Here is a 21,063-nt window from a genome sequence, read left to right as displayed (position 1 = left end):
ATAACCAACAAGATCGGGATTGCAATCATTGCCATAAAATAAGCTCATGTCGGTAGTCCCTTTTAGATATCGCAATATGTGTTTGATCCCATTCCAGTATCTCCTTGTAGGAGCAGAGCTATATCTTGCTAAGACATTAACCGAAAAAGTTATGTCAGGCCTTGTAGTGTTAGCGAGATACATTAGTGCACCAATTACACTAAGATATGGTACTTCAGTACCAAGAAGCTCTTCATTCTTTTCTTGAGGTCGAAACGGGTCCTTATTCACATCAAGTGATCGAACAATCATCGAAGTACTTAATGGATGTGCTCCATCCATGTAAAACCATTTCAATACCTTTTTAATGTAGGCCGATTGATGAACAAAAATCTCATTTGTCAAATGTTCAATTTGCAAACCGAGACATAATTTTGCCTTTCCGAGATCTTTCATCTCGAATTCCTTCGTTAAATAATCAGTTGCCTTTTGGAGTTCTGTAGGAGTTCCAATAAGGTTTATGCCATCAATATATACGGCAAGTAAAACAAATTCCGATGTTGTTTTCTTTATAAAAACACATGGACAAATGGCATCATTTATATAATACTCACTAAGATGGTTATACCACATTCTTCCTGATTGCTTTAGACCATACAAAGATCTTTGCAATTTGATTGAAAATGTTTCCCGGGAATTTGAATTCTGTGCGTTAGGCATTTTAAATCCCTCGAAAATTTTCATGTATATCTCATTATCAAGTGAGCCGTAAAGGTAGGCTGTAACTACATCCATTAAATGCATGTCAAGCTTTTCATGGACAGCAAAACTAATGAGATAACGGAATGTTATAGCATCCATAACAGGAGAATATGTCTCTTCATAATCGACACCAGGCCTTTGTGAAAATCCTTGTGCAACAAGGCGTGCCTTATATCTTTGTACCTCATTTTTCTCATTCTTTTTGCGTACAAAGACCCATTTGTAGCCAACAGGCTTAACACCATTAGGTGTTTGGACTACATGCCCAAAAACTTCACATTTTGCAAGTGAACTTAACTCTAATTGGATTGCTTCTTGCCATTTTGGCCAATCAAGTCTTTGTCGACATTCTCCAACAGATTGAGGTTCAAGATCCTCACTTTCTTGCATAATGCTAGATGCAACATTATATGCAAAGATGTAATCTGCCACTATATCCATTCGATTCAAATTTGTCTCAATATCGATTGGATTTATTGATAGTTCCTTATTTTCTTGAGTCTCAGGCTCATTGATTTCCTCATGAATCTCAGGATTGGTTAAATCGTGAATTTCTTTATGAGACTCTTTCGTAGTGTCATCTTGATCATTTGTTTTTCTTTTTCTAGGATTTCGATCCTTAGAACCTAATGGTCTGCCACATTTTAGGCGTGCTTTTGACTCATTAGCTATGACACTAGAAGATTGTCCAATAGGGACATCAATACGGATTGGAACATTCTCTGCAGGGATATGTGATTTTGTTATCCTTTTCAAATCCGTAAATGCATCTGGCATTTGATTTTCTATTTTCTGCAAATGGATAATATTTTGCACCTCTGTGTCACAAATAGATGCACGTGGATCAAGATGAGACAATGATGTATTTTTCCACAAAATTTCACGTTTTGTTTCACTAATTTCTCCCCCTAATTTTGGGGAAAATGTTTCATCAAATCGACAATCTGCAAAACGAGCAGTGAACAAATCTCTCGGTAATGTTTCAAGGTAACGAATAATGGAGGGTGATTCAAACCCAACATATATTCCTAACCTTCTTTGGGGACCCATCTTGGTGCGATATGGGGGTGCTACATGCACATATACAGCGCATCCAAAAATTCTTAGATGAGATATATTAGGTTCATGACCCAAAACTAATTGCAACGGGGAATATTTGTGATAATTTATCGGTCTGAGACGAATTAGCATTGTTGCATGTAAAATGGTGTTACCCCAAACAGAAGTGGGCAACTTCATTTTCATGAGTAACGGTCTTGCTATCAATTGCACACGTTTAATTAAAGACTCTGCAAGGCCATTTTGAGTGTGAACATGAGCTACAGGATGTTCCACTTTTATCCCAATTGATAAGCAATAATCATTAAATGCTTGGGATGAAAACTCAGCAGCATTATCAAGTCTAATAGACTTAATTGGATTATCGGAAAATTGTGCCCGTAATCAGATTATTTGTGTCATTAATTTTGCAAACGCGAGGTTGCGAGATGACAATAGGCATACATGAGACCATCTAGAGGATGCATCTATTAAGACCATAAAATATCTAAACGACCCATTAGGTGGGTGAATAGGTCCACAAATGTCCCATTGTATACGTTCTAAAAACGCAGGGGACTCAATTCCAACCTTTGTTGGTGATGGTCTTATAATTAACTTGCTTTGATAACAAGAAGTGCAAGAAAATTCATTATTTAAAAGAATTTTCAAATTCTTTAATGGATGCCCATTTGAGTTTTCTATGATTCGTCTCATCATAATTGATCCAGGATGGCCCAATCGATCATGCCAAAGTACAAAATTATTGGAAGCAGTAACCTTTTGGTTTAAGGTAGAATGTGCCTCAATTGCACTAATTTTTGTCCAATACAGGCCACAAGATAAAGATAGGAACTTCTCAATAATTCTTTTCTAGCCAGAGACATTCTTGGTAACGATGAGATATTCCATATTATTCTCATCTATTGTCTCAATATGAAATCCATTTTTGCGGATATTTTTAAAACTCAACAAGTTCCTCTTGGACTTGGAGGAGAACATTGCATTCTCAATGATAATTATTGTTCCCATAGGCAGAGTTATAGTAGCTCTTCCAGAGCCTTCAATTAGATTACTACTACCAGAAATTGTAGTAATATCTGCCTTACACATACTTAAATGAGAGAAATATTTCTTCTCTTTGAATATTGTATGTGTCGTACATGAATCAATTAAGCAAATATTTTTATAATTGAACTTTGATCCAAGTTTGCTTTGAAAGATATCCATATTTGCTTCCCATAGTTTGACATACAAAAGAAGTATATGAATAAATATTAGTATTTTTAGAGAAAAATGGAAAAGAAATAAAGTTAAACCAATAATTCAATAGTAGCCTTTAATGCATTTTCTGGCAAATTCTAATTATTATACAAATAATTACGCAAAAAAAATAATACAAGTACACATATGACTAATACAACTACAACAAATTTATTTACACGTATAAATTATTTGCATTTTCCTACACATTGTATGAAACTTAATTGATCCGTGTAAGAAAAGAACATACTCATAAAAAAAATTTAGGGTAAAGTAACAAAAGTTGTTCCAGGGTGCTTGTAAACCTTTTCTTAAAGAGAATTAAAGCAATGTATAGGAAAGTTAAAATCGTTAAAAGATCATTGAGACTAGAATACTAATTAATAGGATATTACTCATTGTTTGTGAAATTTATAAAATTTCGAAAATAAAAATATTCTTAAGAACTACATAAGAAGAATTATAGAGTGCAATAAAAATTTCAAGATGTTTATTCATTACATACTACGAATAAAAAAGCATAAAAATTAAATTGCTAAATCATCTCTAAACACAGATCCATCACCGATCAAGTGGTTTATTTTTTCATTAGGGTACTCAAAAAAAATCTGTCACATCCAAGTGGGTGATGTCAAATTCATTGTTTCGTTCAGCCACAAGTAGAAGAGAAATCAACTGAGAGTACTTTGTGAAGCCTTTCTCTCGGTACTGTTGTTGCAAGACCATATTGGAGGCATGAAACGTTGTAAATGTTTTTTCAAACATATCATAGTCACTGATATTATCTCCACAGAGTTTCAATTTAGAAGTAATTCTAAACATAGCAGAATTATATTCAGAAACAGACTTAAAGTCTTGAAGCCTAAGATGAGCCTAATCATATCGTGCTTGTGGAAGAGTGACCAACTTTAAGTTGTCATATCTTTCCTTTAAACCATTCCACAAAACAAATGGATCTTTCACTGTGAGATATTCAATTTTTAACCCTTCATCAAGGTGATGGCACAAGAAAATCAAAGCCTTAGCACAGTCTTGTGTAGATGCTTTATCTTTATCTTTAATGGCGTCTCCAAAACCCATTGCATCTAAATGGATTTCAGCATCCAATACCCATGTCATATAGTTCTTGCCCGAAATTTCAAGGGCAACGAACTTTCTTTTCATAATATCAGACATTTAAAAAAAATACAAATTTGAGAAAAATTATACCTTAATTTTCTCAAAGATCTTCTTGAGATGGTAGAGCCTCGTGCTGATAACATGTTATAAAATATAACCCAAAATAACAATATAGAACAAGAAAAACAAACTAAGAGATATAGATAGAAAGAGAGGAAGAGAGATTCTTATTTCTTCTTCAATTGTGTGTATTTTCCTATCTATTACAAGGCCTTTATATAGGCATAAAAAATGAAGAAAATATGTCATGGAATATTTCATTGAACATACAAAATATGTCATTGAATATGTCATTAAGCATTTGAGATGAAGATCATGAAAGAAGAGTAAACATCCATCATAATGTGATATTTATCATAACAAACTTGTAGTTGTGTGTGTACAATTCTTTTTTTTAATAATTGTGGTGACCAAACCAGCTTGTGCGCACTTGACTAATTATACAAAATACCTACCACCTCGTATCAGCAATAGATACCAAGTAACTTATATAAATCTTTTTTTAATTGACATAACTTTTGGTTTGAGGGACCCACTCTTATTAATGAGCCAACTATTACACGAAACACGTCCACTATGTTGTTAAAGGTCCATTCTAAAGAGCGGAAATAATGCCAGGTAGAGCCAAGCACATTATTTAAAATATATTCACAATTTACAATATATTTAAAAATTAGCCAATTTTGTTCAAACTTCAAGACAAGGCGTCTTAGAGTTTAAACTTCAAAATTCAAACTTCAGGATATCGTGTTCTAAAGTTCAAAAATTATGTTTAGAAGTTCGAATCTTATCTCCTAAATTTTAAATTAGTCCAGGACTAGTGTCGTGAATTTCAAATTAAGAGCTCAAAAATTCAAGACAATAAATCTTAAATTTCCAAATTCAGGACAATTATTATTTTGAAGTTTGAGTGAGTTAGCTAATCTTTAAATACATTATAAACCGTAGATATATTTTAAATAGCAAGCTTAAAAGTGGCTATTGCTACACTTCTCCCTTCTAAGGAATTGGTTTGAATCTTTCAATCATAAAAACGCTTAAGGTGCAGCATTCTATGATTACTTGTTTATATCAAGATGAAAATGAACTTACTCCAGCAACGTTTTAGTTTCCATGAGAAAGAAAAAAGAAAAGAAATTCTATGCTGAATAAGTGAATTAAGTCCAAAACTATAATTTTCATGATTAGTTATTTGGTCGAAGTAATTTCTTGTCAATCCCATTAGTTAAACCACCGTCCAACAATTTATCTTTTAACTAAAGTATAGATATATAGAAAAATCTGTTAATGATTTGAAGCAATTGAATGCACATCATCATTGCTGAGAGACCCTTCAAAGATTAAAAATTATTGGACATTTAAATAATGGTCTAATTTTTCAACTAATTTTACTCGAACTCAAAATAGAAAAAGAACAAAAGAAAGTCACTTTAAGTTTAGATACAAGATAGTCTAAAGTAGAAATGCCACATTTGCCATATCAAAACGATACTAAACAATGGATTTATTGTGGGGGAAACTTTGGTCTTTTGTTTTCGCAATATGTGACGTCTTTTTACCACAAGTTTCATAGAGTTACTTGTTTATTGAGAAAGGGAATACAATGAGCAGTTTCTCCTGTTTCTCTTCATACAACAAATTGTTATAAACTAACAATGGCAGCAGAAAACAGGCACTGTAGACTAACTTACAAGCACAGTACAACGGCGGCGCTTCGAAATCCTCTTTTTCTTCCCGTCAATTGGCTGCAAAACAAGTAAACCATGTCACCCTCTTTGATAGATATTTGAAAAGAGAAATAAGCTTCTACCCATTATTTCACTAGAATAGAAATGGGAACAGTACTAAACAGATGTCTTTAGTTCCATTCGGATAAATAATATATGAAATGAGGAACATAGCATCCAGTAAGTCATTTCTTAGTATTACCTGTGGACTGAATAAATGTGGAACCATGATCCTTTTCGAGCCATCAGGAAGACGTTTGCAATGAAAATGATCTTCTGCAGTTATAAAATCATTGCAAACCTGCATGCAACAAAAAGGGGAATCAGAGTTAATAAACACATTCTAGAAATATAATCGAAGTGCCCTTCGTTTAACTTCCCTAGAAACTTTTAGATCACTATTTTTTTTTTATTTGCACCGGGTGTCCGAGTCTCTAAGAGTCCGACTAATCCCAGGGGTATACAGGCCCTCGGCAAGGAGTTTCCCGCAAGTGCACCATGGTTAATTCAGGTTTTACCCAATCCGATGGCCCTCAAAAATTGTTTGCACCCAGTGGATTTCGAGCTTGACACCTTGAAAGGGAGTAAACCCCAAGGCTCAAGTCAATTGCCACCAGGCCAAGGGTTACTTTTAGATCACTATTTCATGCAAATGTTTCCGTTTCACCCGGAAATTTTTGTTCACAATTCCGAAAGACATCAAAAGATAACAAGCAGGGAACATAGTAATAAGTGTCTTGAAGAGAACACAAAGGAGGTTTGATTGCTAAATAGCAAGAGTCGAACACAATCATAAGAAACAAACTGACTTGCCAATAAGAAAAGAGTGAAATTGCTCTGCCACCAAGAATGTGGCCACGTTCAAACGGCATACTGGTAAAGAAGGCCGTTGCAATATAACTCATGAGCTGTGAGTTTGATGAGCTGATGCAAGATGCTGAGTTGGCATGATGATGAAGCAGCTTTTTTTTTAATTGCAGAAGATACTTTAGATATTCTTCAGTCGTGGGCCTACTCTTACGATTTATCAGTTGTGGACTTACCTAGTCTTACGATTTTTCAGTTGTGGTCTTGTGAATACCTAGTCTTTAGGCATGTTTTTTTTTTCAGTTGTAGTCTTGTGGATACCTAGTCTTTAGGGATGTATTCTGTTGGTTGAGTAATTCCTGTTTATTAGGAAGTTTCTCTTTCAGATTTTACTGTAATTCTGTTGGGAACTTATTGTATTTCAACAGCTTTCATTAAATACCAATTTGAGACTTAATAGAGACTATCTTTCCCTGTCCTCTGTATGTCTTTTGTTAACACACATCCAGGGGGGATAAAGCAGAATTAAGATGAAGTTCAGAACGTGGGAAATATCCACTAGTTTACCTGATTCTGAAGGGTTTCAACCAACATGTCCTGGCAACCTAATGCATGAACACTTTCCAGATTGGGGCACTGGAGTAACAATCTTTCTGTAAGGAAAGGTAAAAATGATTAAAGTCAATTCTAGCGAAAATGCTTTATTTTCCATAAAGCTCAAAGGCTTAAGAGGAACATCAAAAAAACAGACCTGGATTCAGATTTATACAAGAGTTCAGGTTCAAATCTTTAAGTTCTGGACAATTCAGATATAATGCCTGCATGAAAATTTCAGTCAGCTAAAGCAGAAAGGAGACAAGGAAAGCTTAGATGCTATTGACTGAAGAATCTCACATCTAATCCAGAGCAACCCCATAAGCTGAGTTTCTTCAAGCGGGTATGTTTAATAATCAGTTTTTGATATATAAGGTGCATTTTACTGTTTGAAGTTCTTTGTAACTGGAGATCATTATTTTCCTGAGTTGTACTGTCTAGATTCGGATCACAAATGGTCATACCACAGTCCATTAGCTCTAGATTAGGCAACTGAGCTGTAGCAAATTGAATGCCACCTAAAAGAATCCAACACAAATTCCAAACAAATTAGTGAACATGCAACAGGTTGCTGGGTTGGATAATCAAGGAAGCAGATATGAATGTTTACTTGAAGTGATATTTGGACAAACAGCAATGAGAAGTTTAGACAATGTCTCTGGGAATACATTGCATATCATTCCAATGCCACTATCACTAATGCTGGACCTGCAACAACAAAAAAAGCAATAGAAAATACTACCCTCAATTTCCATTCAAATAAATTAGTTGCTTCCGAAAAAAAGAAACAAATGCAATATAGGACCAATAACCATGTCTACTGAAGGTATACTTTAAGATGATATCCAAATTTCACGTTAGACTAACTTCCCTAGATCCTATTGCATATGTTTCCTTTCCATGACTTGTTCACTTTTTTATATTGCATTTCTTTACTGCTGATATTGTGCTTACCTGAGCCGACGGTCTATCGGAAATAGCCTCTCTACCTACACAAGGTAAAGGTAAGGTCTAGGTACAAACTACCCTCCCCTGACCCAACTTATGAGAATATACTGGGTATGTTGTTGTTATTGCCTAGATCCACAAAAGCAAATTGATATCCTAGTCAACCATCAACTATGGTTCAATTGCAACCACTATGTTGGTTGGTGATACAGCTTTCAGTATATCAACTAACAGCTTCTTTGGATGGTTGTTACCCATTATATTGTATTGTATATTTACTTTTAATACAATGTTTGTTTCAATTGTTACTTAAATCTTATTGTATCGTATAGTTAAATTCATCGTTTCATAACAATGAAAAGTGTCAATTTATGAAACGGCAGATTTGGTTTGGTGACGTAGTTTCCTTGCTTTTTCCTATCATCTTGCCCTTCCTTATTATTGAAAAATCATATTTTATTATTTAACCTACTTTTTTATATAATAATTCTACTTTGTATTCTATTTTTTCTTAATAATGTTGCAAGTTTATTCTTCATATTTTTAGTGTGTGACATCATGAATCGACAGCAAACGATACAATCAATCCAAACGTTGTATTTATCAAACAATACAATACAATACAATATGATAGATACATTATGAAACGATATGTAACAACAATCCAAACAAGCTGTTAAGCTCCAGTTTGTTTTGTTTAAGGGGCTGACTATTCTTTGTGGATCTGCAGACATACCAGGAAGCAAATAACCAAAAGAAGGAAACTCAACCAGTGTATCGATTACCCGACATTCATTTACTTGTTATCACCCACAGTGTGGAGGAACCACAAAAATGGCTCAGGGAAGTAAAACTTACCCGCTTAAATCAAGCAACTCTAGGCTTGAGTAGCTTGAAGCAATAGCTGCAACAGATGCATCAGTTATTTCTGACCCCAGTACAAGAGAAAGCATTTGTAACCCCCTGATGTGCAAGGTAGTAAAACAATTATTAACAAGCTTTATCAAGGGAAAATCAAGGTGCCTTTCAGAAAAGAAGGTCATAAGAGATCCAAGTGGATGAACATTGCAAACCTTAAATTTGCTGCTGTTAAAGCAAGCACAACAGCATTTGTAAGCCGGATGGAAGCAATGTGAATGCTCTGGAGTCTAGGACAGCTCCTTCCAAGACCATCCACCATGAGAGTTAGATCAGTGGTATCATTTTCTTGCCGAGAAAAATCCACAGAAATTTCCTTCAAGTTGGGGCAGTTAAAGACCTAGAGAGGTGAACACACATCACGCATATGTTTGCAGCCCAGAATAAGTACCATAACATCATACGCTATTTACCATCTTAGAGTGACAATAGAGATCTGAAAGCCAAAGAGTGGAGAGACTGGTTGAACAAAGAGTAAAACCCCCAAGATTAGAGCAGCCTTCCATCTTGAGATTAGTAAGACATCTTTTGTCAGCAACAAAACGACCCAACTCATCCCTGCATTAGATGGCATGGCTTTCATAAAATATATAGAGAATGCAATTTGCATCCCCTTAGCAACTATATATTGCATGAACCTAAATATTAGATAGGCCACTCCCACTATGCAGCTAGAGGACTTTAACTAAATGATTAGTTATCACAAAATAACAAACGTTCCAATTGGGGTACCAAATAAGTGACTATGCAGAAAAGGCATTTATGAATAATTCATGGCATCAATTCCCAAGATTGCAGAAACTATGATTTACAGACGAGGTTTTTTAACCTAGCATACCCCTTTCCTCCCAAAACCGAGTTCATTGAACTCAATATATTGCAATTGAACAAGATTAACTACGCAAGAAACATGTCCATTGGCAAAAACAAAGGGTATTACTAACAAGACTTATAGCAAATTAGAGAACTAAAGCATAGTAGCATACCCCGTGATCCGATTGACTGAGGTACCAGATGTGAAGATCTCTATCGAATCTAATTTCGGGCAGGAAAATGCAATGCATGCCAACATGGTAGCATCAACATCACTGTAAAATAGAGACCATCAGTAATAATCAATCAAATGTACATTCTGTTACTACGTATTACACAACATCATTTAACTCAAATCTAACCTAGTACCGCACAAAACTTGCATTCCAAACTTATTACAAATTTTAAAAGAATTTAAGTTATACACACTGACAATAATTCTGTATTCAAGGTTATAACATTATACAGCAATTTCATTGCAAATTATCAAATGTTAAACAAATTACAGTTTTTTTTGTTAGTATTTACTTTCATTGTTCAATCAAACTTCATTTGTTAAATAGAAAAAGTTTAGTCCTTTTATATTATTATTCCTAGATCCGATTGACAAATCCTAGATCCGACCCGCCATTCCATTTTTTTGAAAGAACCAACCTTTCCATTGTAACAGAAAGCTTAACAAGCCCAGGACACTTCTTCAACACCGATCCAACAAGTCCAATCTGGGCCTTCACCGGAACCCGAAGTCTAAGTTCCTCGGCAGACTTCCAGACCCTTCTAGAAGTATCCCTCCACCCTTTACAAACCCTAGCCGCCGTTAGCAACGCCGGAGGCGGCAATCTCTTAAACACCTCCCATAAACAATACCCCGGCAACTTTCCGGACCCGATTACATCCGATTCATTATCCGGATCCAAAAAAAACTCATCTTCCTCGTCATCAGATTTACATGAGTCAGTAACATCAATGTCATCGAATGAAAGTGCTCGCCGGAGTTGCGGGAGTATAAGACGTTGCTGCGGCGGCGGAGGAGGTGGCGGCGACTGAGGACGGACGACCGAGAGTGGAGAAGGCAAACGGAATGATTCAGGATCGGGACTGGGATTAGAACTAGGACTAGGAGTGAGATTAGGGTTTGGATTACTAATAGGATTAAGGTCCTTAGGAAAACTACAAACGTGGCCTTTTTTAGGAACACCACAACGACCACAGGTGTAACTACCCCGTTTTTTGCCTCGCTTAGGGAGGATAACGTCGGCGATAGGAGTGGCGGTGTGGGGGTGGTGTAGGCGACCCTGCATTTGTACTTTGCCGGCGCTTAGAACAAGTGACGGATCCAAAATAACTTGCAGTTATTGAAGTGTTAGATATATATATATATATTTCAGCTTTTAAATCAGAAATAATGGTGTCTAAATTTGGAATCCGCCACTTTTCGCCGGCGACAATGAAACTGTGAAATGTGTAGGTGAAAATGAGGTTAGAAATGAGTTGAAAACTTGAAATAAAGGGCGGGGGTGTTTAGTGCATGGAGGGAGAAAGGCGCGGGCTTTTTGTGCATTTTGGCGCCTGAAATCTCTCCAATTTTCTTTTTAGTAATTACTGTAATTTTTATTTACTAGTAACACTAACAAAATATATAAATGTTAAAGAATTTGATTATCAAAGGTAAAACTTAAATACAAAGAATGGTCTGGTTCAGAGTTTTTATAAATTTGTGCAGGAACTCTTAAATAAGTACTCTTATGTGAGATGTGATAATTATATCATTTTACACCCTCCTATATAAAAACAAGTGAATTTTAAAGCAAAATTACACAATATAAGGAAACTATTGTACAACCTATCCAGGTACACTATGCTAGCGTTTGGCCATAGATTTCTAAGTTTGTTTTGAAAAATCTTATTTGGGTGAAATTTGGTATGAAAATGAAAATATGTTTGGACATATGTTTTCAAAACATATTTCCCAATTTTATTTTAGAAAAACATGTGTATTATTAGGGATTTGGCACAAAATCAGCTATTGAGCTAGTTTTGGGATTTGAGATTTTGTCAAAATATAGGCAAAATTTATGACCAAACATGTGTTTGCCAAATAAAACTCAAGTTTATTTTGGCCAAACGGATCCTATATAACTCTAAAATAAGTTGAATTAATATCTTAAATTATGTATTCGGCCAAACATTACCATATTAATTAGAAAAATAGAATATAATTTTCTTTTATTTTGTTTCAGTCATATATTTTATTAGACCGGTGAGGCGATGGTAACCAAAATATACCCTCCTCAAATGGCCCTGAAATCAAAAAACCAACCAGGAATAGAGTTGAGAATGATATTAGAATTCAATACTTATATAGGAGTATTAATAAGTTTTATAAGGATATAATTTAATTAATTAAGTAAAATTACACTACTTGAAACAAAAAAGAATAATTATGAATGTGTGCGTAACACGCAAGAGACTTTTTATTTTTGGGATTGTAAATTTGTAATTATCTCTACGACTTGTGCATTGTATACACTATACTGTTACTTACGTAGTCTAATGGTTAGTGGCGGATCTAAAATTTTAAATTCGTGTGTGCTAGCCAATTAAAATTCCAAAAGAAGAAGGAAAAAGAGTTTAGTTATGAGTGATCACTCAATATTTATCCAAATATTTTTATAATCCTGTTGAGAAAGGGGTTACATAAGGGCATTTTGGTATTTTCCCTTATTAGACTCCATCAATAGGAATAAAGAAGGCGGTTAAGTCAGTTAGCCATGTGGAGCTTATATAAATATACACTTGTAATATTCAATTTTTCTAATTAATGAGAATAACACATCTGATACTATCTTCTTCCTCCTTATTTCTATCTTCTCTCTCATTCTCTCTCGTCCATCTACTACTTCTGCTACTTCATACAATTTCATGGTATCAGAGCATAGCTAGTAAATTCTAGCTTACGATCCATTACAATTCATTTCTTTATTAGTTAAGTTTACTGTTTTCTTTGTCTCTGTCTCCTTCTTTAAATTGATTCTTAAACTTCTTGATCAATAATGGCCATTCCTTCAAATCAAACAAACGAGGTACATGCAACAACTCCAGTTCCTCCGGCTCCTGTATTAGGGGTGAATCAAATGCCTGGAATAGATTACAATCACCCATTATTCCTATCTCCGGCAGATGTTAGTGGAATTCAAATCATCTTATTTCAATTGACAGGTATTGAAAACTACTCTATTTGGTTTAGATCAATGAGGGTAGCTCTGTTGGGGAGGAACAAGTTGGGGTTGGTAGATGGTTCTTGTACTAAAGAAAAGTTCCCAGAAATATTATGGAATCATTGGGAAAGAGTTAATGCAATTGTTCTTTCTTGGATTATGAATTTTGTGGCTAGTGGGTTACTAGGTGGAATTATGTATGCTTCAAGTGCATAGGCTGTGTGGAATGATCTGTTTGAAAGATTTAATAAAATTGGTGGTGCAAGATCCTTTAATCTTCACAAAGAAATTGCTACCTTATGTCAAGGAACTGCGTGTGTTTCTGTTTACTTTTCAAAATTAAAGGATTTATGGGAAGAATTTGAAGCAGTGGTCCCATCTCCGGGTTGTGATTGTGAAAAATCGAGGGATTTTATAATACATTTGTAGAAACTGAAGTTGTTTCAGTTCTTGATGGGGTTGAATGACTTATATAGTCAAGCAAGAAGTCAAATATTGTTAATGAGTTCAATGCCTACTGTGAATCAGGCATATGCTATGATAATCAGCGATGAGAGTCAGAAAACACTAGCAGCTTCAGCAGGGCTATTAGGTGCAAATCCAACAAATATATCTGATCAATATGAGGTGGCTATGTACTCAACAACAAGTGGAAATCAAAGGTTCAATCAGAAAACAAGGAAAAATTATAATGTTCAATGTGATCTTTGCAAACTCAAAGGCCATAACAAAGAAAAATGTTACAAGACTGTGGGATATTCACCAAAGTTTAAACTCAGAAAGAGAGGGGGAGTTGGGAATTACAATGCTCATAACTCAATGGCTGAGTCTATAACTCAAAACAATGGAAATGCAGGAAATGCAAGATTCAACAATGCAGCTGCCTACAATGTTCTAAATGAGGACAATATGCAGAGCAGTCAAGCCACTGGTGATATGTTTGGACAATTCTCTGGGTTAATAGATGTTGAAAATCAGTTTGTGGGAAAAAAAATAGTCAGCTATCCAGCTATACATTCACCAAAGAGCAGTACGAACAGAATCTTCAGTTACTAAACAGTAACAATACTGGACAAACTTATAGTGCAAATGTAGCAGGTACAACTAAGTATTTTAAAGAATGGATAATAGATACTAGGGCTACCAACCATATGGTAGCAGATTTAGGCTTGTTGGATAAGTCTACTATAGTACAAACTCAGTATCCAAAAAGAGTATTCATGCCTAATGGGAATATTACTCAGGTCACTCACACTGGAGCCAGTACAATATCTAGTAGAGACACAATAACTAATGTGTTCTCTATCCCTGAGTTCAAATTTAATCTTCTTTCAGTATCTAACTGACAAAAGAATTGAGGTGCTTAGTAGCTTTCTTCCCTGATTTTTGCATTTTTCAGAAACTCTTCACTGGGAAGGTGAAAGTGATTAGTAGAGAAAATGATGGGTTGTACATTTTAAGAAGTCAATCAGAAGGAAATAATTCTAGTGAAATTACTCTAGCAGCTACTGAAGGTGCAATTACATATGAGATCAAACCAGCAAAAGATATAGAGTTGTGGCACAAAAGATTTGGACATGTATCAGCAAATGTCCTTAGAAATTTACTACCTGTTACTGTAGAGGTTATAACAGAAAGAATAAATAGATGTGGTGTATGCCCATGTCCAAAACAAACAAGGCAGAGAATAAATAGATATGTTGTATGCCCATGTGCAAAACAAACAAGGCAGCCTTTTCCTACTAGTTGCATTAAGTCTACTGCTTCTTTTGATCTGATACATGTAGACATTTGGGGTCCCTATAAAGTGCCTACATTTGATGGCAACAAGTATTTTCTAACCGTGGTAGATGATTTCTCCAGAAATACATGGTTGTTTTTACTCAAACTCAAGTCTGATGTATGCACTGTTCTTCAACAATTCATAGTGTTTGTAAAAACTCAGTTCAACAAAACAATTAAAGTCACTATAAGTGACAATGGTACTGAATTTGGCAATACAAACTGCAACAAAATATTTACTAATTTTGGAATAGTTCATCAGATTACTCGAGCATACACGCCACAACAGAATGTTGTTGCGGAAAGAAAACATAGACATCTTTTAGAAGTCACACGAGCAATTAGATTTCAAGGGCATATACCTATAAAATTATGGGGATACTGTGTGTTGGCTGCACCTTATTTGATTAATAGAATGTCAAGTTCTGTCTTGGATAACATGTCACCATATGAGAAGTTATATGGAAAGAAGCCTTCTCTAAAACATATTAGGGTTCTATGATGCCTATATTTTGCAAACACATTGCAAGAACAAGATAAATTAATGCCAAGATCCAAGGCAGTTATACATATGGGGTATGCAACTTCTCAAACGGGATATTTACTCTATGATTTGAATAACAAAATCTTTTTTGTTAGCAGAGATGTTATCTTTAAAGAAGATGTTTTTCATTCAAAACTCTCAATCAAAGACAAAGTCTACCTATGTTCACAAATAATAGCTTTCAGTCAATACCAGATGATACATTCGACCAATTCAACATTGAGAATCATAACATTGTTCAAACAAATGAAGCTGGGAATACTAATTTTCAAATAGGACAAGCTGAGGGCATTCACAACATGGAAGGTTCAAATCAGCAAACCTCAAGTTTAATAATTGAGCCTATACAATGCACTACTTATGGAGCCTTACAACAATACACGTCAACTAAGCTAACTACTGATATTTCACCTTCAGAAGTCACTAATATACAACAGACTAATTTATTGAGAAAATCAAGTAGAGACAAGAGACCACCTCTTTGGATGAAAGATTTTGTTTCATTAAACATTCATCAAGATAAGCCCTATACATTATCTAAGTTCATATCATATGACAATATCTCTCCTACCTATCAGTCATTTATTGCTGCTTCATCTTCTATTTCTGAACCTACAATATATCATGAAGCAATTAAGGATCCTAGATGGATAGAGACTATGAAAAATGAATTGAATCCTTACAAAACAATCACACTTGGGATATAGTTATACTACCTGAAGGAAAATCTCCTATAGGATGTAAGTGGATTTACAAAATAAAATACAAGGCTCAGGAGAAATAGAAAGATTCAAATCAAGGTTGGTTGCAAAAGGATTTAGTCAAAAAGAAGGAATTGATTATCAAGTGTTGACATACAAGTTGTCTAGCACATGTATACACATGTACTACATCATAGCTAGCACATTATATGAGTTGTATAGTAGGTGTAATACAAGTTGTGTAGCACATGTATACACATGTACTACATCATAGCTAGCACATGTATATGAGTTGTATAGTAGGTGTAATTAGGTGTATGACAACTAATAGATTAGGTGAATTAGTATTATAAATAGGCCTTGTAATCTTCTCTTCTAGATATGAAATATAGAACTTCTTTGGTTTCTAACATGGTATCAGAGCATTGAAGTTTTTTCATCAGTTTGTTGTTGGAATTTTTTTTTTCCCCGTTCGAATTATTTTTGTTCAGAACAGTATTTCGCTGCTTTGATTCTATTTCACTATTTCCGGCTATTTTTTGCCCCGGCCGCTTCTTTACAGATTTTTCTACTCACTATTCCGACCAAAGTGGTACTGTCAGAATTTTTTTTTCCTGACAACTTTCATTTTCCAAGATCACTGTTCCGGCACTGTTCACTATATTGTTCACTGTTCACTGCATTGTTCACTATTCAAATATTACTATTCAATGTTCACTGTACTATTCAAATATCACTGTTCACTGAACTGTTCAAATTTCACTGCACTATTCTTGACTATTTGATTCTGCTATTATTCGGGTGCAAGATGACTGAAACGAAACCTACCGTTGATGTCATTCCGGTTATGTCCAAAATTACGGAGAATAAGTTCATGGGTTCCAATTACATGGATTGGAGTATGACGATCCGTCTCTATTTGCGGAGCATCGACAAAGAGAACCACTTGGTTGATGATCCACCCAAGGATGAGACTAAATCAGTCTGGTTAAAGGAGGATGCAAAATTGTTTCTCCAAATCAAGAATTCGATGCACAGTGAGGTAAATGATCTAGTTTCTCATTGTGATTATGTGAAGGATCTAATAGATTATTTAGATTTTTTGTACTCTGGCAAAGGAAACTTGTCTCGTATGTATGATGTGTGCCAGACATTTTACCATCCATACATGCAAGATCGCTCTCTCACCACTTACTTCTCAGAGTTTAAGAAGGTGTATGATGAGCTTAATGTTATATTGTCGTTTAGTCCAGATGTGAAGGTACAACAGGCTCAGCGTGAACAACTGATGGTCATGAGTTTCCTTTCTGGTTTTTCTCCTGAATTTGAAGGGGCCAAATCGCAGATTTTATCTGGGACTGCTATATATTCCTTAAAAGAGGCCTTTACAAGAGTGTTCATACTGAAAAGTCTCATCCAGGTCCGACAGCCACGATCGATAGTGGTGCTCTGCTTAGCCGCGTCCAAAAGAATAAGAGTCATAGTAATCGCAATCGGAGTAGCGATAGTCGAGACCTAAAGCAAGGGGAAGTTGAATGTTTTTATTATCATGAGCTCGGTCATACCATACGTTATTGTGTGAAGCTTCAGAATAAGAACAAAAGATCTCAGTATGCCAACATTGCCACTTCCGAGACTATTTCACCATCTCAGTCATCATCTCCTCCTATCAATACTATCCCTGAGTCAGGTAAAATCACTAAGTGTCTCCTCTCTTCGTCATCTAAATGGGTCATTGATTCTGGTGCCACAGATCATATGACAGGTAACTCTAAACTCTTTTCCACTTTTCAGTCACATACCCAATGTTCCACAGTTACTTTAGTCGATGGTCTACCTCATATGTTTTAGGGTCTGGCACTGTTAACCCAACATCTTCTCTTTCCCTTAGTTCCGTCTTAAATTTGCCTGATTTCTCTTTCAATCTAATATCTGTCAGTAAACTTACGCGTACTCTAAATTGTTATGTCTCATTTTTTCCCAATTATTGTCTTTTTCAGGATCTTACGACAAAGCAGATTATTGGTAAAGGTTCTGAGTCTGGGGGTCTCTATGTTCTTGAATCACAGGTGTCGAAATCCATTTCTTGTTCAACTGTGTTGTCTCCCTTTGATGTACACTGTCAATTGGGTCATCTATCCTTGTCTAGTTTGAAGAAGTTATATCCTCAGTTTCAGAGTATTTCCTCTTTAGATTGTGAGTCATGTCAGTTTGCTAAACACCATCGCCTTCCTAAAGTTTCTAAAGTCAATAAACGGGTCGACTTACCTTTTGAGTTAGTTCACACCGATGTTTGGGGTCCATGTCCTATTATCTCTAAAACTAGTTTTAGATATTTTGTTACCATTGTGGATGATCATTCTCATATTACTTGGTTATATTTAATGAAAAATCGTTCGAAGTTGTTTTCAATTTTTTGTGCTTTTTGTGCTGAAATAAAAACTCATTTTAATGTTTCCGTTCGTAATTTAAGGAGTGACAATGCAAAAGAATATTTTTCGGATTTGTTTAAAGATTATATGGCTACAAATGGTATTCTACATCAATCTTCTTGTGTTGACACCCCTTCTCAAAATGGGGTTGCAGAACGAAAAAATAGACATCTTCTTGAAGTAGGCCGAGCACTCCTCTTTCAAATGAAAGCGCCAAAATGTTTTTGGGCTGATATCGTCTCTACAACTTGTTTTTTAATAAATCGTATGCCATCTTTTGTACTTCATGGTAATATTCCTTACAACATTCTTTTTTCCTCTAAGCCATTATTTCCTATTTAACCCAAAATATTTGGTTGTACTTGTTTTGTTCGTGATGTTCATCCACAGGTAACTAAATTAGATCCAAAGGCCCTTAAGTGTGTGTTCTTAGGGTACCCACGTCTTCAGAAAGGTTATCGGTGTTATTCTCCAGATCTCAAAAGGTACTTAGTGTCTGCCGATGTCACATTCTATGAAAATTATCCGTTCTTTTCTTCATATGTTTATAACAGTCATGAGGAAGAAGATGATACTTTGGTCTACACTGTCACACATCCAGTTAGTTCTCCAACACCTCTTCCTCAGTCACCCGTTTCCCTCGATCGACCATCTGAGCAGCCACCTGTTCTTCGTGTGTATACCAGGCGACAACAAACCTCAGAACCCGATCTTTTACCTACTTCTGCTTCGTCGGTAGATCCAACCTCCTGTGTTTCAGATCCTAGTTTGGATCTTCCTATTGCCATTCGCAAAGGTACACGACAATGTACTTATCCTATTTCTTCTTTTGTGTCTTATGACCATTTGTCTACTTCTTCTAACTCGTTTATTGCATCATTAGATTCTGCTAGGATACCTAAAACTGTTCGTGAAGCATTGTCCCACCCAGGTTGGCATGCTGCAATGATAGAAGAGATGATGGCTTTAGATGAGAATGGTACTTGAGAGTTGGCCGATCTGCCCACTAACAAAAAGGCTATTGGGTGTAAGTGGGTATTTGATGTTAAGTTTAACTCCGATAGGACAGTAGCTCGCCTTAAGGCACGCCTTATTGCAAAAGGGTATGCACAGACCTATGGAGTCGACTATTTGGATACTTTTTCCCCGGTCGCCAAGTTAGCTTATGTTCGATTATTCATTTCCATGGCAGCTACTTATGATTGGCCTCTGCATCAGCTTGATATAAAGAATGCTTTTCTACATGGAGATCTTCAGGAAGAAGTATATATGGAGCAACCACCTGGATTTGTTGCTCAGGGGGAGTGTGGAAAGGTATGTCGTCTTCGAAAATCTCTTTATGGGCTGAAACAGAGTCCTCGTGCTTGGTTTGGCAGATTTAGTGAGGCTGTTCTAGAATATGGGATGAAGAAAAGCAATTGCGATCATACGGTGTTTTATAAAAAGTCTGATGATGGTATTCTTTTATTGGTAGTATATGTTGATGACATCGTTATTACTGGAAGTGATATTACAGGAATTTCAACTCTAAAGTCTTTCCTTCACACTCAATTTCAGACGAAAGATTTAGGGCAACTAAAGTATTTTTTGGGAGTTGAAGTTACACGGAGCAAGAAAGGCATCTTCTTGTCCCAAAGGAAATATACTCTTGACTTGTTAGCTGAAACTGGAAAGTTGGGATCTAAACCATGCAGCATGCCAATGGTTCCTAACACACAACTCGTGAAAGAAGACGGTGAGTTATTCGAAGATCCAGAGAAATATAGGAGATTGGTTGGGAAACTGAACTATCTTATAGTAACTCGTCCCGATATCGCATACTCTGTCAGCATTGTGAGTCAGTTTATGTCTTCCCCAACAGTCAGGCATTGGGCGGCTCTGGAGCAGATTCTTTGTTATCTAAAGGGATCTCCAGGTTGGGGTCTAGTATATAAGAATAATGAACATACTAATGTAAGCACGTGATTTTTGCCCTATGAAAGAATTACTCCCAAAAAATTCAAAATAAAACGATTTTCCTTTGTGTGCAATTTTGAGAATTTTTGTGACATTTTGGATAATTATTTGTATTTTTCTGTGCATGTTTATTTGTTAAACTAATAAAAAAATACAAAAATATATCGCATTTGCATTTAGGATTTAATTCTACAATTAGGAATAATTAGGTTTGTTTTACAAGAATGAAAATTACAAAAATATGCATCGTTTGCATTTTTAGCATTTAATGTCCAATTGTACAATTTTATACTTAATTATTACTTAATTGTGTGTTAATTGTTATTGGGAGTTAATTTGCCCTTTTATGAATTAATTTAGTTCTATATGATAATTTAAGGATTTTAGAATTTAGTTTCAGTT

The 21,063-nt window shown here is 35.4% G+C and overlaps 2 protein-coding genes across 2 annotated transcripts; one reads left to right on the top strand and one right to left on the bottom strand.

Annotated features, from left to right (window-relative positions):
- Positions 1–5,710: 5,710 nt before the first annotated feature.
- Positions 5,711–11,587, bottom strand: LOC107775655 (F-box/LRR-repeat protein 17). Its single transcript, XM_016595405.2, has 11 exons — positions 10,683–11,587; positions 10,202–10,303; positions 9,629–9,773; positions 9,371–9,555; positions 9,156–9,260; positions 7,960–8,057; positions 7,650–7,867; positions 7,507–7,573; positions 7,323–7,408; positions 6,151–6,249; positions 5,711–5,966 (listed from the first exon to the last, which is right to left on the bottom strand). The coding sequence occupies exons 1-11, from the start codon at positions 11,327–11,329 to the stop codon at positions 5,904–5,906; spliced, it is 1,815 nt and encodes a 604-aa protein (XP_016450891.1). The 5' UTR covers positions 11,330–11,587; the 3' UTR covers positions 5,711–5,903.
- Positions 11,588–17,081: 5,494 nt separating this feature from the next.
- LOC142163017 (uncharacterized) lies at positions 17,082–20,670 on the top strand. The gene is made up of 8 exons (XM_075220264.1): positions 17,082–17,583; positions 17,694–18,038; positions 18,125–18,207; positions 18,274–18,387; positions 19,096–19,190; positions 19,260–19,501; positions 19,589–19,684; positions 19,898–20,670. The coding sequence occupies exons 1-8, from the start codon at positions 17,082–17,084 to the stop codon at positions 20,668–20,670; spliced, it is 2,250 nt and encodes a 749-aa protein (XP_075076365.1).
- Positions 20,671–21,063: the final 393 nt, after the last annotated feature.

Source organism: Nicotiana tabacum, chromosome 8 (genome assembly GCF_000715075.1).
Source record: "Nicotiana tabacum cultivar K326 chromosome 8, ASM71507v2, whole genome shotgun sequence".
Taxonomy (NCBI): Eukaryota; Viridiplantae; Streptophyta; class Magnoliopsida; order Solanales; family Solanaceae; genus Nicotiana; species Nicotiana tabacum.
The sequence above is the reverse complement of the archived record's forward strand: the minus strand, read 5'-3'. Positions and strand labels throughout refer to the sequence as shown.

What these genes read in the sequence shown, in the direction of transcription:
- LOC107775655 (XM_016595405.2), bottom strand. Translation starts at nt 11,329, where the DNA reads ATGCAGGGTCGCCTACACCACCCCCACACCGCCACTCCTATCGCCGAC. An exon ending in GAGTTGCTTGATTTAAGCGG is followed by an intron (nt 8,058 to 9,155) that starts GTAAGTTTTACT and finishes TTGTTGTTGCAG; the next exon opens with GTCCAGCATTAGTGATAGTG. An exon ending in TTGAAACCCTTCAGAATCAG is followed by an intron (nt 6,250 to 7,322) that starts GTAAACTAGTGG and finishes TGTTGCATGCAG; the next exon opens with GTTTGCAATGATTTTATAAC.
- LOC142163017 (XM_075220264.1), top strand. Translation starts at nt 17,082, where the DNA reads ATGACTGAAACGAAACCTACCGTTGATGTCATTCCGGTTATGTCCAAA. An exon ending in TATTCTCCAGATCTCAAAAG is followed by an intron (nt 19,191 to 19,259) that starts GTACTTAGTGTC and finishes TGTTTATAACAG; the next exon opens with TCATGAGGAAGAAGATGATA. An exon ending in TCCTATTGCCATTCGCAAAG is followed by an intron (nt 19,502 to 19,588) that starts GTACACGACAAT and finishes TTGCATCATTAG; the next exon opens with ATTCTGCTAGGATACCTAAA.